This window comes from Phragmites australis, chromosome 13, assembly GCF_958298935.1.
Source record: "Phragmites australis chromosome 13, lpPhrAust1.1, whole genome shotgun sequence".
In the NCBI taxonomy this organism is placed as follows: Eukaryota; Viridiplantae; Streptophyta; class Magnoliopsida; order Poales; family Poaceae; genus Phragmites; species Phragmites australis.
In genome coordinates, this window is record NC_084933.1 from 27,578,770 (window position 1) to 27,600,341 (window position 21,572).

A 21,572-nucleotide genomic window follows, 5' to 3' on the forward strand; every position below is an offset into this window, starting at 1 on the left:
TTTATATTACTCGCCGCTATATATGTTAGAGGATGGAGGACCGTGAGTGGATGTACACGGGCCGCGCAAGTCAGGGTCAGGTCACCAATGAATGGACCGACAAGACCGATGCTTTTTTGGAACGGGCATTTGGCGTGGCTGCTAAAGGAGCGAGTAAAATTTGCTGTCCCTGCAGCAAATGTGCAAACAGGAAAAGACAAACGAAGAAGGTAATGGGGGAACATCTTTGGAAGAATGGATTTACGGCAGACTATACCCGGTGGGTCTACCATGGTGAAGCCGATCGTACGAGAGAGGAGGTGGTGAGGCCACGCGTCGAGGATTATGATGCTGAGGCCGGGGTAGCAAACATGTTAAATGACTATCACGAGGCACAGTTCGCTGAAGGACGTACGGAGGAGGAGCCAGAGGCAACCGCAAAGGCGTTTTACGACATGTTTGCCGCGGCACAGAAACCCCTTCACGGCCAGACAAAGGTTTCTCAACTGGATGCCATTGGACGCATAATGGCGTTGAAGTCCCAGTATAGCCTGAGTCGAGACGCATTCGATGGTATGTTGACAGTTATTGGCAGCCTGCTTCCGGAGGGTCACCTTCTGCCAAAGAGCATGCACGAGTCACAGAAACTCCTTCGTGCACTTAAGATGCCGTATGAGCAGATACATGCTTGCCCGAAGGGGTAAGTCTTCCTCGCACTACATTGCTCAATACATCGTATTTATTGGACATTCTTGAAATAATGAATGGATACATCGTGTTTGTATGCAGGATTTCTTTAGATGCCAGGGCGGACATGAGGCCAGGGCGGATGCGGTGGCTACCAAATGCTGCAAAAAACTCGTCGTGGACATGCATTACGAGGCGCGCATCCAGGCCGTCGTAACTTACCACGGGACCGTCGTTGGAACGAAGGTCACCAAAAGGGACGCAAGAACCATGACGCTGACCCGGGACCAGTACCTGCAGGTAAATACAGAACATTAATACTGATTCCTTTTGAGATTAAGTAGGCTTAATTTCATCTTCTGATATGTCATGTACTTGATGGCCTGTAGATGATTCCTTATTGGTGCGCCGCGCATCCCCAGTGCTGGGAACAGATGGTGGACAAGTGGTGCACACGCGAGTGGGAGGAGACGCACAACTTGTGCCGGGAGCGGCGTTTGATGATGCCAGGTGTAGCACACCATCAAGGCAGCCGCAACCTCAGCGGATACGCAGAAACATGGGTACGCGAATTCATTTATTTATTCTAACGCTCAATTCTGCATGATTTCTAATCATCTTGCTGTTTTTCTCGCAGTCGGCGTCACATGGTGGCCAGCCTTGCTCCATCTTCAAGGCATTTGCTATGGCCCACAAGGGCAAGGCGACGTCCGACGTCGACTACAACCCGGAGGACGGGCCCGAGGCGTACAGCAATGCGACCGTCCACAACCGCCTTAGTGAGTACACATCGATGGCAAGGGAGGTCCATGGGCCAGAGTACGATCCGAGCACCGAGGACCTTGATGGAGAAGTCGTCATGAGGGTGGGAGGAGGCAAGAAGCATGGGCGATATTGGATTGGCGACGGCGCAATCGACTCGGCCGCTACTCCCAGTCTCTCCCAGATTCGAGCAAGCAGCACGAGCACGAGCCCGGCCATACGACCTCGGAAGGACACTTCACACCACCGGGTGGAGGCACTCGAGGTTATTTCTGGTTTATTCGTCGTTCATTGGTTTTTTCATACCTTTCCTTTGCATTATTGTAACATTAGGGTGAATATATTGTAGGCCCAGCTGGAACAAGAGAGGAGGATACGGGAGCAAATGCAGGCGACGATGGAGGCCGAGCAGCGGAGGATGGTGGAGATTCTTCAGTACATTGGCGCCGCTACGGGTGTGACTCCGCCACCTTCGCTATTCGCTCCACCTGCACCTCCACCTCCTCACTATTCTACTCCTGTGAGTATAAATGTTTTAGTTTGTATGTTCATGCTTACGGTCAAACCTAGTGGAGTATGAAAATTTTATTCATGTATGGTATATATTTATCTTGTCTCACACATGCAATCTCTTCTCCTTTGTGCAGAATCAATCGGCGGCATCGAACGATCCTCATGCTTCAGCGAATCATTCACCAAATCAGTTTCATTGACCATCTTGGTGATGATACTTGTAGTTGTTAATGGTACTTCTATTTGCAATTATGGTTGTAGATGATGGAGCACTTGGATTACTTGTGAACTTATTTGTTATATATTGTGAGACATGTGATGTTTGTGATATATATGTGGTGTTGGTGATATGTATGTGCTGTTGATGATATATATGTGATGTTGGTGATGTTTGTTATATATATATATATCTGTTTGTTTGGATGGGATGTCAAAAACAAATAAAAAAGGCTGTTTTCAGTCACTTTGCCGAGTGCAATGGCCATGACACTCGGCAAAGAGGCCTCCGCTTTGCCGAGAGCCACGGTCAGGCACTCGGCAAAGAGGCCTCCTCTTTGCCGAGAGCCACGGTAAGGCACTCGGCAAAGATGGCCTGTTTGCCGAGTGTCCTCCAGGTGGCACTCGGCAAAGCGGAGGCCTCTTTGCCGAGTGTTTGATTCACTGGCGCTCGGCAAAGCGGAGGCCTTTGCCGAGTGCCTGACCGTGGCTCTCGGCAAAGCCTTTGCCGAGTGCCCGGTAAAGTGCACTCGGCAAAGAGGTCTTTGCCGACAAATTTTTTACCGAGCGCCCTTTGCCGAGTGTAGCACTCGGCAAAGCCTTTGCCGAGTGTATATCGTCCTTTGCCGAGTGCCTGAGGCACTCGGCAAAGAAGATGTCTCCGGTAGTGAGGTGCTGTTTACGTACGCTGTGCTCAGCAAATGACGCGTGGAAACTAAACAGTTGGTCTGGATTATTTCTGTTCTTTCTTTTGTCATGGAGCAGACGTCCGTGGAACCTTCACTTCAAATGTTTCTAGAAAGAATATGATAGGGTCAAAATTAATAACGTGAAATAACTTATTTCTTCGAATTGATAATATTAAGCTTATTTATGAGCAAAATGAGTTTCGCTAAAACTTAATTCTAAATGGACAGTTCTTGCTAAAATCCCACTATTTTGCTTTAAGTATATAGCGATGTTCCTAATGTTAACAAACATCATTGGAAATCGAAGATGCCACTTAAAGTCCGAATTTCCTTTGGTACTTGTGCCAATTTGTAGTCTTGATGAAAGATAATTTGGCTAAGCGTAATTGGCAAAAGATTATGAACAATTATTTTTGTCATCAAGAAAAGACAATTAAATATTGAGACAATTGCAAAGAAACCACTACTCCTGGTGTTATTTCAAGCTTGTCACTAAAAAATTACAAAAAATACCATTAAAACTGTCATTCGAGTGGCATCCTTGTAAAAAATAAAAAAACCAGTGAGATATTTGTAAATGCCCCATTAAACATTTGTTCTTTGAGTACCATTTTGCCTGTGTTGTATGGTATATCATACAAGCAGCTTCTGGGCTTTCCCGTCTTCTTAGTATATCACATATGTTCGGTACTTGGCTATAGGGTATTAGGAGTGACTTGAAACCAAAAGTCCTGTTGAGGGCGGCTACTACTTTCTAGCCGCTTTGGTTATGCATTAATGATATGATGTTTGATAAGAAATATTTCTTTCTATTTGCAGATTATCTACCTATATACCCATTGCTCCGTATCTAGGCTATATTACATAAGCTGGTTTCTCGGGATATGGTTACAGTGTCGTGTTAGTATTTGGAGCGGGTGGTCAAGGTGTGTTCTAACTAGGTTTGTGGGTGGCGGCCCAGTAGATGGATCGGAGCACCTTAGCATCTCCTGTTATTACTATTGTTAATCTTTTTGTGCTTTCTCCTTTCCTTTTCTTTGCCTGTGTGCATCTTTGTTATACAGAGATCAGGAGTGTTCTCAAAGCGATTGTATCACCTTGATGTAATTGCCTGAGTTCAATAAAAGCTTCCTTGATCTTAAAAAAAAATGAAAGCAAGTTGGATAGCTAGAGGGATGTGATTTAAACAGTTATCTAGGAATTCAAAGTAAACCAACAATAAGCAGAATTCAATGAATTTAACAAGAGTAAAGGTATTTTTAAGAAAAAAATGACTATAATAGCAACTCACAAGTTTGTCATATGCGTGGTTTTACAAATCATCGTACCAAGAAATACCACACTCCAAAGTATTTGGTTGCTTTATATCTCAAATCTGTTAAAAAAAAGGAAAAACAAGTTAGAAAAGTTTGAAGCTCATTTCAACATACAACTTGAAGTTAATATGAAAGCAAATTGTTCTTACAATTTTCCTTAAGAGCATAATAACAACATGATCCAGCAGAAGCATGACGACTTCTTAAATGATGACAACATGCTTATGGAATATACTTTCCAATATATGTTTGGAGGCATGAATTATTTTCCTAAAAATCCCCATACATTGGTATGAACTTACGTACTACTAAATGTTGTAATTTTATTATTTGTTATTACGTAAAATATTGTATCTCTAAATGATATTTAATACTATTTGTTGAGAGTTAATTCCTGATAATACTTCCGAGGTATACTGGATGATGGGTGTGTGATTGACGTGTTTGGTGTGTGTGGGTATGAATTCAAGAACACTAGGGTTATTCAGGTTCAGGCCTCTCGTATGATAACAACCATGCATCCTGTGTATTCTTTTATGAATAGTATGAAATTGTCTACATATGTATTCCTCTCTTCCTATAAGTCCGATCCTCCCCTATTTATATGGTAGGAGTAATGTATATACAAACAGATCGTGTCAATAATGTGACTGGTCTGACCCTAACGAAACCAACTACCGCTAGCTAGAGTAGGTATGCAGACTCTACACTGGTCGACTGGTCTGCCCTGTCCTATCACCCCACGCCACATGCCCGCCTGTGACACTATCCCATCTGTCATGCGATGCCACACCTGTTTGTAACGTCATCCTGTAGCATTTAATGCTACGGGATGAGACACTGCCTATTTGTGCTGGCCAATACTTCGTTCGCTAGAGGGGGTGTCTGGGGAAAGAAAACACTTGAATAGATAGCATTTAATATGAGTTGATAGGTTAAGATGAATATCTACCCTATGACCAGTGAGGTTGGTCACATGGCTTACCTCCATGATAGGATCGCGGTCTTTGAAAAAATATTTACCGCCAACTAGCACTCCCTTTTGCGGACTCCCCCTGGTAGAGGACCCCCTTATTCTATACACTGACAGTAGCCCCCAAGCTCTCCCACGGATGCAGTTGGTTGTGTAGTTTGCCATGTGGTCGTGGTCAGACCTGGCCGCACCACTTGGGCTCTAGGTGAACAAGAGTTTACCCCGAGAGTGGTCATTGATATAGTCTTCCCTCGTGGTGGGCCCAGAAAACCGTATCCTGAGGGGAGGTTAAAAGCAGAGTGAGAGAGAGATCGTGAGAGAGAAAAAAGGGAAATGCGAGAGAGAGAGAGAGAGAGAGAGAGAGAGAGAGAGAGAGAATGATAGCTATTGGACTTAAGGGAATTTCTACTTCTTCTGCGCGGCTTTTCGAATTTTGAACTATCTGGGCCTCACGGTGGTTGAGATACCACAGTTGTCCTATAAATGGGAGCGTCGATGGCTCTCCTTAGATCCTTTTATATTCTCCAAGCCCCCCAGGCCTTGTGCTCAGAGCCCATCTTCTCCATCGCCACATGTGCTCTCGCCGCAACCTTTGGCACATTACAATGGCACCGTGCTCCGGTAAAGAACCTAACTTCCCTAAGTCCAAGTGCATTGTGGCAAAGATGAGGTAGATGCACGAGAACCATCTGCTCCTCCATCGCCTGTCTTCGGGTTACCGAATTGGGAAGACGCGTCTGCTCTTTGCCAGGGGGAGATCGTTATGTTCGCCTCCTTCTTCCTCTCTAGCCTCGTGTCATCCTTCTCTGAATTCTTCACCACCGTTATCACCTTCTATGACATCTTCCACATCCACCTCAACCCTAATTTCATCATCATGCTTTGAGAGTTTTTTTCTCACATGTGCAAGAATTTCATAGGGTCGAGCCGTGCCTCGATCTTTTCAGATTCTTCTACATGGCCAGGTTACAGATCGGCTCGCCTTCCTGAGCAACGGGTTTCAACTCCACGACGGTGTCGCGGGCTCCTAACTCGAGATGGGCCTTAAGTCATCGTGGTCATACTGGAGGGACAAGTGTTCTACATCCAGACAGAAGATTCTTTGGATAACATTCACTTACCAGCCAGGCCGGCGCAAGTCACTGAGAACTGGGGTAGCGCCCCTATGGCAACTCCAGAGCTACTGAGCCTCGCTGCTCGGGTTAAGCAGCTTGTGGATGCTGGGATATCGAGACCAAATGTCGTCCATGACTTCATCAGGCGCCGGTTGTGCCCCTTATGGAGGAGAGCACACCCGGCCTACCGGTACTCTGAGAGAGAGGATGATATCTGGGAGAGCTCATCGGGTAACACCAAAACTGTTTTCATGACACCTGTTGCTAATTGTGCGGTGTCTTAGGTATCTCTTTTATTCAGATCTCCCTGACGAGGTTTTTGATTCGTAGGTCAAATTCAATATTACGGCTGCCCCGAGGAAGAATGGCCCTCTACGAGATGCTCCACCACTGTGTGAGCTCCTTTCGTCGGAGAGGGATCGGGTCAAATTGGTATGTTTAGCCTTTTTCTGAAATTTCCACCTCCAAGCCTTCTCCTGGGTCAGAGTTTCACAATTTGCGTTGCTGCATGGTCTTCTCGAGGTCGATGTCTTACGCCCAATCATAGACGAAGTCACGACGAACGCCTGGGAAGTTGATCTTGCTACCCGTTTCTTGCATTCTACTATTGTTCAGAAGTCGTCAATGAAGCCGCACCATTCGATGGAGATGATATCGACCAGAAGCTCCTTTTCTAGGCTGGTGATGCCCCAGTTGACGTCTGTGGAAGATGAAAGACCCTCTAGCGCAGGAGTTTTCTTTTTCGTTGTGTTTTTCTTCTAGACCCTTAGGTCCTTTTGTAATAAGTTATGACATTATTGTAATAATGGCACTATGATAATAAACTGATGATGTAACGTATGTATGAAAACTTATTCTAGCATACATGTGTTGTACCTGGTTTCATTCATTTTAAACCGGGTGTTACAATGCTTCATTTATGTCTTGTGTATTTTCGATAATATTGAGACCATCTATATACACTGAGATGATATGGAATCATGTTGAGTATTTCTTTATAAACACACATGGCAATCATCATTATTTTAGTATCCCTTATGCAGAATAAACTCACTCAGTCAGCTATACAGACTCGATTATTTTATGCTATAGAGTGACTTTTTTAGTTTTGCACAATACATGTTATGATTTGCTTTGGGATTCCAAATTTTAAGCCTTTCAGGGATTTTCATACAAATATCCGAATCGACTGCCTCATATAAGTATACAGTCATTACATCTATCAATTGCATGGATACATTATTACTGCCAATCAGAACGTTATTCCACTTATAACTAGAGAGTATACTTCATCGAAATTGATGTCGGATCTCTGCGTGAACCTTTGTGCTACAAGCTTTGCTTTGTATCTTACTATCTCATTACGTTTATTCCATTTGCAGATGAAAACCCATTTTGATCCCATATGGATGATATTTTGAGGAGTATGTATTATTGAGGTAAATACATCTCTTTTATTGAGCGAGCACAATTCTATCTCAATTGCCTCCTTTCATTTGATCCAGTCGAGTGCTTGAGGCACTCTGCCATGAACTTTAGTTCTGGATATACCTTGAGATTTTTGTCCATTTTTAAGAAAAAATATATGTCGACAATTATAGTCTTTGTATTGTATGATTCTCCAGAATCAATATAGTTTGTGGATATTTCATTTACCCCTTCTAACTTATCATAATTTCTCACGATAATGGAGTTATGATGTTCTAATATCCCAACTGTATATTTGTGTACGTATTTGTGTTGTGTCTTAGATGTTGAGCATTCATAGATCTTGGATATTGAGTATCCATAAGTTGTTTATCAATTTTATTTTGATTTGCACTTACTGTTTTAAAAGATAATTTTCTTTATTTGCAAGAATGCTTTTTTTTACCATATTACTCCTTCTCTTATTTGCATTTGAAAGTTAGGTTATTTTATTAGATACATTCACTCTTTCTGGCACATTAATAGTGGGGTATAAGATTTAGTGACACTTTTGTAGCCATTAAATACATTAGGCTGATTATTTATAATATGTTGTAAATTTATAATTGTCTGAACATCAATTTCAGATTTCTTAGTACGTCGATACTAAATGCATGTGACGTTTAAATATATTTTCTTGTATTTTTTATGGTACTTTTGATCTTCCCCGTATCAAACACTTACAATTGGTTTTCCATCATGTACTCCAATCTCCAATAGAATTTATTTGCGCCATTGGCATAAAACAAATTTGTTACTAGATATTGATGAAATACTACCTAGTCCTAATTAGCAATAGCTTTCCACAACACAAGTGATCCTGCGCATCAGTTTGCATTTGATCGATCAATCTGGATGCGAATATTCTAGAACTAGCCAACCAAGTTGGCAATAATCTGACCAGCGCGGTCATAGTATACTCGGTTAAACATGCTAAGCTAGCCTGCTTCTTCTCTCTTTCCGCTCAGGCGCTCACCACGACATGATATGTCAAGCGCTGACGCTGCATTACGACTCAATATGAGATTGACTGATTGATTTTAATAAATCTTTAACCTCCGTATCCTCGGTTTTTAAAAGACGCTATGTCTATATGTTGTACCAGGTTTTACAAACAAAAGCTTATGCAATTTGTCCTCTGCAGGAACACTCAAGGCGTGCGCTAGCTTCCGGCGTGTATTTCAATTCCCTCGTTTCACGTAAGGGCGTTACGAACGTACGTACCATCGCCATTGGTTTGCTAGAGACCCGTGTTGGAAGTGTCAAAATTTGCAGCGTCGGTCGAGTTCGAGGCCGCCGCGGGACCGTGCATGCATGGTGCCTGTAGGAGACGGAATATGAGATCGACTGATTGAGTCGTGACTCGCTTCTTATTCAGATCGTCAGAGCTGCTTGCGCATAATGGAACGTAGAATGCGACCAATCAACATACCAGTTGCTGCATGATTGCATAAAACAAACTAGTAGGTTAGTTTTTTTAGAGAGAGTAAGCTAGTCGGTTAGATCATCTTCAAAATATTCTTGTTAGGAATTAAGAATTTTTCACGAAAGGATTTTCGTTTTCTTCAGTGTTTCAACGTTTACTTTTATGGTTCTCGTCATGAAAGAATTTTTAAGACCATTCTCTTCAGGACGAAATCCTCTCTCCTTTCTCTTTATTAATCCATTTGAAGAAAAACTCTTGAAAATAAGATAAAATAAAAAGGAGAATAAAAAGGAAACGAAATAAAGAGAATATAGTTAGACTAGCAAGTGTAGTATAATCTCATCGAAATATCGGATTAGATTTGCAGGGCATGCAGGAGGCGTTCCCATGTGGCTAAAGCTATGTATCTGTCCGTAGGCCAGCCAGCCATTTCTTTTCCGATATTATTAGATCTGGAAACATACAATGATTTGTGCACCATACTGTCCCACCAATACGGATGGATTGATTATTATTTGACTTCCGAGCTATTTTACGGTCTTAAGAGTATCGAAATTATAAGTAACTAGTTACGTGCACATGTTTTGCATGTAACTCTGACGTGGCAGCGCACAGGAAGTAGGCCCACGTGGGAATGGGCACAGCAGCGTGCGGGAGCGCGTGCTGCAGGTGGATCCACGCGGGAGCGGGCGCGAGAGTGAGAGTGTGCACGGTAGGTGGACTAACGCAAGAGCACACGGCAATGCACGGGAGCGCGGGCACGGGACATGGGCCCACGCGGGGGAGCAGAGCAGAATGTAGGTGCCGAAAATACCGAAAGCGAAACACATACGAACGGAACAGAAACCACTACGTGTTTTTAATAGTAAAGATTACTGTACCTCTTCAACAAGGATGGTGAAAAACCTCTTCCCCGTAGATTATGGCCTCAAAGAATTTGATAAAAGCTGTAATTGTCTTTGTAATATGTATCCATGAGACTGTACTCACTAAACATTTGGTCTTTTTTTTTTTAGTGGGAAACATTTGGTCTTGGAGCATAGCTTGCTAGCGACTTGAGAGGACTCCCCTTGAAATTGGATAATGGGCTCTCCATTTTTTAGCTGCTAGACCAACCGTTAAGGTAGAGAGGTACAGTATAACATTTAAAGAGTCCTTGAAAACAGTGTTAGTGACTCTTGATCCTACCTTCTTGTTGCGTCTAGATAACTATAAATTTGTCTATTTGTGGCCATTTCGTTGGGACAAATAAAACTAGACTAATCTAGTAGGAACTAGACTACTTTATATTAAAAAAATATATAAATATCTAAATTCACGTCAATGATGACTCTTATTTGGGACGATAATAATTTACCCTCTCAATCAACTAAGCTAGTCCTAATTTTCTATTCGTGACCAATTTATCATATTAATAATTATCTGAATGCATAAGACTGACTTCATTAGCGACGACAAATCAAAGAATTTATGAACCTCCGGTGATTCAAGCGATGAATTCATGGTAGACAAGGCATGCATGCATTACCTGTCACTTTTTTATTCTCAATAATTGTGTCATCAGGTACGTTGTACACCTACACTAATTGTCACATTTAGCTTAAGCGCATAACTGACCGTGCATTGTACTACCGCCATGAGCGGATAAGCTAGGCTTCAATAATTGAAAGAGCTGTGGCCGTGAGTAGTACGTTGAATTCAGCTGCGCTTCATGCACCCTTGGCCAGTATGTTCTTGACACCTCAGAACTCTCTCGAGTTATTGTGGCCATCATTTTCAGGACACTTCCGATCAGTGAGTCGGTTTCACGTTTGAACGAGCTAGCTAGTCAGGTTAGATATAGTGATCACGTTAGATCTGTCAATTTCTGCAGCGTTCTTGCCCTTGGTTTAAGAAAAACATGGATGCAATTGAGCCGGCATGTCTTACATATGTAATTGTGCATTATTGCAAGGTTAGATCTGATGATTCCAAAATACTGCATTATTGCAAAGAGACTGGCTTTTGATAGCACTACATTATATGAGTAATAAAATGAGAATTATTGCATCTTTTACTACATCTAGTCAAATATAAGCCTCATCAGCCAACTAGCTTAAAGAAAAGCTTAATGATGATGAGAGTATGGCAGCATACTTCAACAATCCACCATACTCCGTATATCACTAAAGCTTGAAGTGTCGAGGAAAAGTACGTTCCCCTCGCCTCTTATACCGAGGCTCCACCTATCCTGCAGCGTGGACTCAGTGCTACATATCTCGTGCTTGTGATCTCTTAGCTCTAAAACCATATCAATTTTCTACTGTTAAAGTATATTTGTAATATTTTCAGATATGATAATTTAAGATTGATTATCTCGGGATACTTGCCTTATCTCTAGGAGAGACTTTTTGCCCTCCAAACTTTGTACTCTATATATCCCACCATCGAGGCTCAATATAATACATCGATCACATTAATTAATCCTCATACTCTATCATGATATCATGAATTTAGGTTCTGATCCTAGGCCACAAATCCTAGCCACCGTCAGCTTCCGCACCGCACGCCCCCCGCGGAGATTGATTTCCATGATCTCCACCGGAGGCAGCGCCGCTCGTACCTAAGGTTCACGCCGTTGATCATGTTAATCAACCGCCCTAGAGAGCCTTTTTTTTTATCTATTGATCAGGTTTTTCTCTCTCTCGCCGGTTGTTGACCGGCGTTTATCCTTTGCATCGTCCATCATCCTCGTGCCTTTACTCCGACCTCAGCCCCAATTACACTGGCAGGCTCCTCATCCCGTGCAGCACAACAAGGCATGCGCCCCTCACGCGCTCGGCTTCCCTGTCCGCACGCTCCATCTTCGGTTCATCACGACCATCACCGACATCGACTCCACCAGCCTTCGCCTCCACTCGTGTGGCAAGGCTGGGCGCACAGCGCACGACTGCCCTGTCCGCCCGACTCCCTTCCACACAGCGTGCCTCCACGGCCCTGGTCGTCACCGCATAGGCCCCAGGCGCCTCCCCGACAGCCACTCCACAACCTTTGTTCCCATGTCACGCTTCTCTTCGGTGTCCAATGCCACACCCCTCATGTGCGCCACTTGGCTGCCACCCTCGTCGCTGATTCATCGTCGTCACCTTCACTCGGGGCCCTCTACCTCGACTGCCTCGCGTGCTCTCAGTCTGATCAACCGATCGCATGCGGTTTGTCCTGACCAATCGGCAGCAGCTCTTGTCCTCCTCGTCCACGAGTACGTGCGTCTTCCCGAGCATCAGGGCTGCGACTGTGTCGCCTTCAGTCCACAATGTTGCCGCCCATGGCCGTGCCTCCGTAGTGCCACCGCGCCCTCCCTGGCACGATCTGGCAGAACAGAGGATCCCATCGTCTCCCTATATCGCCGTCTCGTGCACCACGACGCTTCGACCGACCAACGCCCCCTCTTTGGTGCATCATCGCCTCAATCTTCGACGCCCTTAGTCTTCGTCATGCTGTCCGGGTGTTATTCACTGGCTTCTTTGAGCATCGTCGTCACGCTCTCTTGGACACCGACATCGTCGCTCCAGGCTGCTGGTTCTGCCTCCCTCTACCGCCTTCGTCCAACACAACCTCGTCGCCAACGTCGCAGTCTCCTCATCGACTACTTGATCTACGGCATTGGCACTCTCCTTCTCGCCGCTCTGCACACCGCGATCGTCGAGGCCTTCTCTGCTGGTCCTTCAGACACTGGCGTATAGTTGGGCTCTCTACCTTCGCACGCCCGGTACTAGCAACACCGGTGCGTGCCTTCGTCCCCGACGTATTCTTGGGCTTAGCAAACCCGGTGCATGTCTCATCCTCGACAGTCTCAACTACGTCAACTTTGACATCGACCTCTTCTCAACAATCGCCTCGTCCGCATCACCGTCTTCTTCCCTCGGACTTCCTTGTGCCTGTCACCATGGCGCCTTCTTGCGCCCATAGCTTCAAGAGCGGCTCCCTGGACCATTGTAACCCCGATTACGGCTATGTCAACCACGTCTATCTCACGCATGATATCCTTGACCATGGCTACGCATCTCGCTCTCGGCTACCTCGACATCAGGCACAAATGGCTACCATCTGCATGCGTAACTTGTCGGTTTCTCCACTCACAGCATCTGCATCGCATTGTTTCTACTACGAGGGGATGTCATTCGTCTTCCTTTCTAGTCTCATCGTCTGTGACGCTTCCGTTGTGACTATGGGGGGTGTTAGAGTATATTTGGGATATCTTCAGATATGGTAATTTATGATTGATTGTAATCACAGGATACATGTCTTATTTCTAGGAGAGGCTTTTTTGCCCCTAAACTTTGTATTCTATATATTTCGTCATCGAGACTCAATATAATACATCGACTATATTAACCAATCCTCGTACTTTATCACTTACCCCCAACCAACACATCCATAAAAGAAGTGTTAAATTATCGAATGAAGAAGGACAAAATACATACTTCTATCATCATTTAGTTCTCCCAGAGGACTCTCTCTCTCTCTCTCTCTCTCTCTCTCTCTCTCTCTCTCTTATTGGAAATATCCCTGATTTATAGCGTGGCTTGTATAGGTTTCCTGAATTATAGCATGCCTTTCATATCACAACTGCCATGTATAACTGTTGCACATCGTGTCTACAAAACTGATGAAAATTTTAGTACTTACAAATTAGCACCCCTTTCCTTAAATCCTGGGTCTGCCACGGGTGATCGATGCTTCTTCTTCAATCAGTTCAGATTCTCATGTTTATTCTATCCTCTTCTTGTGTTGTCCTAAATCCCGATGAGCTCCAATACTTCAATTCTTTCTGAGTTAGGAGTAGCTAGGAAGAGCTACCGAATGAAGCTTGTGCTCACCTGACCAATCAAGGGGCCTGATAAACCGCCTCGCAAAAAAAAAAAGGGGGCCTGATAAACCGAGAATTGAATGTGCCTTCGGTTTTCTTCCGGAGAGATTTCAGAATTTGACACTCAATACGTACGGTTCTCAGGATTTACCACTCAATTCTTCCGCGCACATTGCAGTTTGCCTGCAGATATGATGATCTCTGCTATCTGACAGATAATATTGCAGCGTGCTACTAGTAGTTAGATTTCGATTTACCCCAGCCCCTTTTTTTATTTTCGGATGAAAGACAGCACATTAATTTATTTACTTCGAATCGCCAAGCTAGCAGATACTTGTACTGTTTCTCCGTTAGCATTGTGAAGCGGCAGCAGGCTGAAGAAATGAAGCGGATTTCACAAGATTCTTGAGAAGGCCTCGATCAGAAACAAAATTCCTCCCGTCAACGGTAAACTTCGGCCTTGTGCATGCATTGGACATGGAAGGCTTGATTGGTGCGTACCATGCGTCCGGTTGAAGCATCTCTTCCTATGATTCTGCCGTTGACACAGACGCTCCCGATCGGCTAGCAGTTGGACACACGCACTAACCTGCTCTCAATAATTCAGCTTTTATCCTAGAACAATAATGCACTAACGTGTTAGATCCAAGTACGGGAGCAGGAGGAGGATCATGCCAGATGCCAGTGGCATGATCGCGTCAACTCCTGCGTTTGTGCCAAGTGATTGCTGGCCCACCTGCCCCGCTATGCCCTCAGTCCTTGGTGGACTGGTCCCGCGACAATTTTCTGATCTCTCTAGGATAAAGCCAAGCAATAATCTTGGCCACCTCCCAAGCTCGTGAACCGGCTTCGCCTTCTCCCACTCCCGCCCGGCCCGGGCTACGCAAACCACATTGCCATCAACGACGCCGCCCGCTCGCGTTCGGTAGCAGCAACCAACCGGCTTCCTCAGCCACGCTCCCCACGCGGCGTCGCTCTGTTTTGGCCACCTCCTGCCTCGTCGTGTCAGGCGGCGCCAACCACCAAGGGAATCAACCCCCGTCGCAGCCTCCACCCGTGAACCGCCGTCTTTTACTTCGTCTCCGTGGTGGTCGACGTTGGTGTCCATCAATATTAGACCATCTCCAACACATCCTATCAGGGTCCAAAATACTTTCACAAAGAATTTTCGTTCCCTTCGACACTCTAATAGTTTTTCTTTACAATTTTTATCACAAAAGAATTTTCAAAATCATTCATTTTAGGATGTCATTCTCTCATTTAACTTCACGAATCACTTCGAAGAAAACCTGTTAGAGGTAAAAAAAAAAAACCGTTACAAATGGATTTCCAAAGTAATTCCATTCAGAAAGAGATTTTATCTCATTTACCTTCACGAATCACTTTTAAAAAACCTGTTAGAGATAAAAATAAATAAATAAATAAAGAACGAAATGAAGAGAATGCAATTGAAAATGATCTTACTACTCCACTAGTAGTAGCAGCATAAAAGCACAGAAGCAAATTGATGAGACTAGAGTACTAGTAGCACGTTTCCAATTCCTTTTTTTACTTGTGAGTGTATTGCTTCGATACGAACGAATAGGTCAACACTACGCTTATTGCTTCGATACAAAGGAATGGACCAAATGGTCATACACGTACAAGAATGTCTCACGCCCAAATACATCGTCAATAGGCGACTCTCCAAGAACCAGAACTTGACGAGGGATCCGGTTGGACATTACGCCGCCGCCGCCTCCAGGGCCACGACATGCAAGGCCGCTGCTCTGGCTCTCCATCGCCAACCGAACGGCATCAGGAATAGCGATGCTGGTCGGGCAATATGACGCGAGCGGAGTCCCCGGGTTCGCAGACCAGCACGCGACGATCCGCGGGGATCTTGCAGACCAGCTCGGGCTGGGCCTTCTCGTACTCGGCTCGAGCGTACGCCGCTGCCTCCTCCGCGCGCTCGCTCTCCACGATCGCGAGGCAGCAGCCCCTGAAGCCAGCGCCGCTGAACCGGGCGCCGAGAACGCCGGGGGCCTTCAGGAGGATCTCGTAGAGCTGGATCATCTCTTTGCTCCCTGCAATTTCAGAGAAACAATTGCATCCAAGAAGATAATCTGACAATATTAATTGGCCTGCGCTAGGGCGACGACAACATTCGTGACTGAAACTGTCGCATGCAGGCATGCAGTCCAAAGTCTTCTGATCGACATACCACATTCGTAGTTGAGGATGGAGCTACGACCAGATGCAGAGATTAGCTGCCCAAATTCCTGTAGGTTTCCACGGGCCCATGCATCTCTTCCTGAACAAAGATGAACCAGAACCTATTATGTGATTCTTCGCAAAAAAAAGAAAAAGAAAAAAAAAGAACCTATTATGTGATTGGACTTTCAGTTGAGACATGCATAGAGACACGTAGAACTGTTGTTGGGTAGCATCTAGCATGCCCAGTCAAACTGTACGGTGAATACAAGATAAGAAAATAATCAGTAGCCAATAAGTCTAAACAGTACAATACACTGGGATACTAGATATAACAGGAGCATTGTATACTGTTAACTCTTTTGGTTGGATACTTGCACTTTCGTAGTTTGAGACAGGTGCAAGTCCTGTTCATTTATAAATAATACGATATAGCAATACAAACAGTTTGTTTATGCAAACAAGGAATGTAGCCGAATTCTAGTTCTTATTAAGATGCACAGGTGTACTGTAGAAAATGGTGAACTGTGAATTTGGTATACCTGTGCATGGGAATATGTCATGAGCAAGTAATTTACACTGGTGAATCGAATACATAGAAATGCATACACCAAGGATGTGATTAGCTCACCCTTAGCAACCCGCTTCGTTTCAGAAAAGTAGTGCTCAGCTCTCCTTGAAAGATTTTCTTCCAATACACCCTGTATGAACAGATTATGATGGAATGTATTCAAATAACAAGGTACCATGACAACACGAAAATATTTAAGAAATTGGAGCAGCACATGATAGTACCTTCTGGGCCTCATACACAACCGGGTCAACTGTAATACCGCAAAACAAGATGTTGTGAGGCTATGTGTACATTCATTCACAAGAAACTGATATTATTTAGATGGTTAGATCCTGTACCATTACGAAGTATATTTGATTCATCTTCGCAGCCTGAAGCACTGAGAATTCAAGAAACAACACGATCAAAAGAAAATTCTTCATTCTGAATAAGAGCTACCAACAGAGACTGTAGAGGAATCATAAATTTCAAACCTTTCAAATTGAACAGCATAAGAGGATATATGTTGCATGATGGAATTTAGCTATAAGCACAGAAGAACTCACCATAAAAGAGCATGGGCAGCTTCTTTGCACTCAAAAACTCGCGTATTATATCCACGCTTCTTTGGCAGGTTATGTTGTAACCCTGAAAACGCCAACAAAATCTTGAATGGTAGCTGTCCCTGAGACTGCTGGCTTTTACTCAGCTCCGAGAAGTAGACGTAGGAAGGAGATGCAGTCTACTCAAGGAAGAGTGTCTCAGTCACTACAAATGCTAACATAGAACATTGCAACTAACATTTTCTAACAAACTTTGGGCATGAAAAACACAATACAAAGAGACACTAGGCAGAATTTACATAATTAAATGGCCTGCACCAACAATTTGAACTTATGTAAACATATATCCTCATATGTGTTTTTCTTAATATCAGCCGTAAAACATTAAAAGAAACTCTTCATATCAGATGCAAAATAAAATAAACTTTGAATAGAAGGCAAAGTATTACCTTGCAGTCCATAAAGGTGAGATGGCCATACCGCGAAAGTAAAATGGCTGATGGATCTAGAATACCATTTTCAAGACCCAAATATTTATTTTCAATGGACCTGACAAATAGGAACACTGAGTTACGTGGAACCGCCTAAAATTCTAATGGCCATGAATAACTTTTTTTAGTGGGTGACCATGAACAATTAAGCTTAAATTACGTAGAAACAGCATTTTGTCACATACTCGTATTAGGACATTGCTAAGGCATTAGCATAAGGTTGCAGTGAGCCAGTGAGTTCAACGAAGTTACTTGTAGTTAAAACTGGCATTGATCGTGTGCATGCATCCATGAACTTTTTATCTTTGTAGCATTTTGATGGAAAGAAAACAAACTTACTTGTCCAACTGAATGTTATCCACTGGTGATACGACCAGATCATTTACATCTTCTAAAGCCAGCAAATAGGCAATGCCAACCTGTCGAGGAGCATAGAGAGACAATTATTTCTAAACATATCACTGATCAAGATAACAATTTTCTTACTTTGAGGACCTAGGGTCAGGTCTAGAAGGTACAAGTGCAGTATAAGTGGTCTTGTACAAATTTTGCTATGGTTTCCAAGTAACAATGTAACATAATGTGAAGGTGGGGTTTACAAGAACATATGCTGTTACATATTATTTATATGTGTGTGAAGTTATATATGAAGATTTATCTCCAATTGCTACAAATTTACTACCAAGTCTAGCAACTAATTCAATTCCAAGTTTCAACTACAATAAAGAGATATAGCAGTAACTTTAACTCAAATATATGTATATAACAAATCAGTTAGCTTACCGCTGCAGAAGAACTAAGCCCTGAACTGTCAAGTCCTTCCACACCAGAAATATAGCCTATTACACCCTACAAGAAGTCATTTGCCAATATTTTAAAAGCACAAGATAATCTGGAATGTTAAATATCCAAATGCGACAGAGTTACCTTCCTGATATCATATCCACTGTTTTGCAGTGCATAAACTGCACCTCTTGCATAGCTTTCCCAACTAATATTCTCTGGGTTATCAATAGGTTTTTGCAAGTCATTAACTCTGTTAAAAAAGGATTGGTCATGTAACTCGCATCTTAGCATGGAAATATTGAAATATTGAACTGAGATAGGATTCAGGTATCAGAACAACTATAACAAAAGAGTGTTATATTTTCTAGATAATGTTGTCCCTCAGATGAGGACATGTCGCTATGTTACTTCACGTTTTTATTAGTTAGGAACACCAAAACACAGTGAAAACTTTCGTCAATGAAATATAGCTTTGTATGACATTACCTGAATCGTATAACACCTTTAAATTGACCAGATTGGAGTAAAACCTGGAACCAAAAGCAGTTTACTGATTTTGTAGATAATAGTAACGGACTATTCTGATATGATGGACAATAATGCACAAGAATTACTTCACGTGGAGACCATATGTGCTGCTTGCTTTTTGTGGTACATTTACCAAACATTTGAACAAGAACACAAAAAAGAATAGCATACCCAGGGCAGTGCAATCTATTATTTACAAACCTCAGAATCATTAGAGGGCACAAAACCAAGAAGTACTCCATAATTTATGGTCATAGCTGTGACTGTTCCACCCTGCCAATTGCAGATGAGCATTTAGCTAACAAGCATAGTGTGAAGACTGCCGAGACAATATTTTGAGGTAAAATCAATTAATAGCATAACAGCCAAACATTCATCGAAATAAATGTATGGGTTGATGCACCCTAATCAGTTAGACGGCCTTTGTCACAGGTTTTTTTGTGTACCAAAATGGTTAGTATAAAGAGGTTGCACCAGTTCCAGTCAGCTTGAGATGATAATCATCCAGCATAAAACAGAACTTTGCACCCTTAGTTAGTGGCAGTACTGACTAGATATGTTACCTGCTGAAAACTGCCATTCCCCCACCACAATAGTATTTCCCAGTTTATACACCTTCCCACCCTTACTCTAAATTGTTAAATACTCTGTTTCTTATGAGCAAAAAATAAGATGAATCTTGACCTATGTTGATCAAGCTTATTCACGACTAAAAAAATATTCAGGCTTGAAGCCTAAATCAAAATGCCTGAACTGACTACATCTTCCTAGCTTCATGACTAAAAAGTTCATTGGCAGTAATCAGCTATCACCAGTTCACCAATAAGTCAAGCTCTGGATGCTAGTGTATGCTGCCGCTACACCTAGCTTGATGCAGCTACCAAATAATTGCACAGGGGACATCTAATAACCAGATTATTAGCAGTTAGAAGCCTAATATTGTCCAAAATCATCAAGGCATGGTCAATATTGGAGATTGTACTAGGTCAATATATCTACTGAACTATACTACAATCTTTCTGGTTATCAGGAGACGGTATGACTTGCGGAGCATGATATGCAATCTATATCTTCTGAATATACAATTAAATTGATATCAAAGAACACATTAGGATAACTTAGTACACTAAGCTGTACTTTAAATCCTCAGTCTTATTACTTAATCTTCTGCAAATATAAAAAGCATAGTGATGCAAAGTAACCTGATGATCAATGTGAGCCCCCAAAGGGCAAATCCTGTAGGGGCAAGCAGCCACCCTAACCTCTCGCTCATCCCTTCCACTAATCTCCACCACCTTCTTCCGTACAATATCAAGCTGCAATAATAGCAGAGCTTAAAGGTCAGCACCATACACTAACATGTGATTTCACTACTGCAACCACAAAAATAAAAGATATCAAGTTCATGCAACTTTGACTCAACCGATTTCAATCTCATTTATTTAATTAGTTACAACAAAACGTGAGCTCACACAGGAAATTAACATATTGCAATTATATGCGTGCATCCTTCCTGACCACAGAAATGGCGACGCTGCTTACTTGAACCAGGAAGATTCAGGTTTTGTTGAGACAAGATGAGTTGCTCCAAAAATCTCCTGTTTGAAAACTACAGCTCATTATACCCCAACTCGAGCCATCAACGTCCAACACAAAATATCAAACCTTATCCCAAAATACGCCATGGAAAGGCATAAGCAAGGCACGATCTTATCCCAAAATACGCCAAGTCTCGGCAACTACCACCCATCACTCCCACATTAATTCCTAGCTAACATACTCATATTCAAATTTGGATGCAGTTTGTTTGTCTAAAACCAGCCTTTTCATGCACCCAACTACCAAAACAACAGAGTAGCAAAAGGAGTATTAATCAAAATAGATGCATTTGCAACCAGCAAGCACCACAGAACTGATTCCAAATGTACTGGGTATATGTCAATTGACCACTAAATAAATACTGGCAAAGCAGACAACTGGAGCAACACTGGCGCAGCTATCAACGGCGACGCCGCCGGTAACGCCGTCGGCACCCACATCGCGACCAATCGTGTGCACACGGCCTCCCTCGGTCGCAGCCCCTCGGCACTAAAACCTTAAATCCCCGAGCTAGCAACATGTACGCGACAGGGAGATCGAACCCACACCCACCCATCCATCCCCACAACCCCATGCCAATCGCCCGCGCAATGCCCCCCTGCCCTCACCTCCTCCGCCGCCGGCCATCGCGACGGGCCTCCTCCTCCCCCAGGCGCCACCATTGCTCCGCCCGCCGACGGTGGCTGTGGGTGTGCGCGGCCGCGGCCGGAGTGGTGGTGCGTGCGCGTGCGCGTGCGAGTGGCGAGTGACGAGATCGTACGTGGTAGGGTCGGGGCTTCCGGCCTCGAACCACTGGTGATGAGCTGGGTTGGGTTGGGTTGGGTGGTTTCCATTCCCGATTGGGTCGTGATTCATTTGGACGATGGA

At 43.6% G+C, this 21,572-nt stretch overlaps 1 protein-coding gene across 1 annotated transcript; it reads right to left on the bottom strand.

Moving 5' to 3' along the window:
- Window positions 1-15,514: 15,514 nt before the first annotated feature.
- LOC133889099 (galacturonokinase-like) lies at window positions 15,515-21,572 on the bottom strand. Its single transcript, XM_062329560.1, has 14 exons — window positions 21,314-21,572; window positions 20,309-20,422; window positions 19,308-19,379; window positions 19,065-19,108; window positions 18,720-18,828; window positions 18,576-18,641; window positions 18,132-18,211; window positions 17,751-17,850; window positions 17,305-17,480; window positions 17,098-17,138; window positions 16,981-17,009; window positions 16,817-16,886; window positions 16,196-16,285; window positions 15,515-16,058 (listed from the first exon to the last, which is right to left on the bottom strand). The coding sequence occupies exons 1-14, from the start codon at window positions 21,536-21,538 to the stop codon at window positions 15,790-15,792; spliced, it is 1,485 nt and encodes a 494-aa protein (XP_062185544.1). The 5' UTR covers window positions 21,539-21,572; the 3' UTR covers window positions 15,515-15,789.

Excerpts from the sequence above, each read along its gene's own strand:
- LOC133889099 (XM_062329560.1), bottom strand. The coding sequence starts at position 21,538 with ATGGAAACCACCCAACCCAACCCAACCCAGCTCATCACCAGTGGTTCG. Across the intron at positions 17,851-18,131 it reads GATAACATTCAGTTGGACAA|GTCCATTGAAAATAAATATT; the intron begins GTAAGTTTGTTT and ends CCTATTTGTCAG. Across the intron at positions 17,010-17,097 it reads ATCAAATATACTTCGTAATG|TTGACCCGGTTGTGTATGAG; the intron begins GTACAGGATCTA and ends GCGGTATTACAG.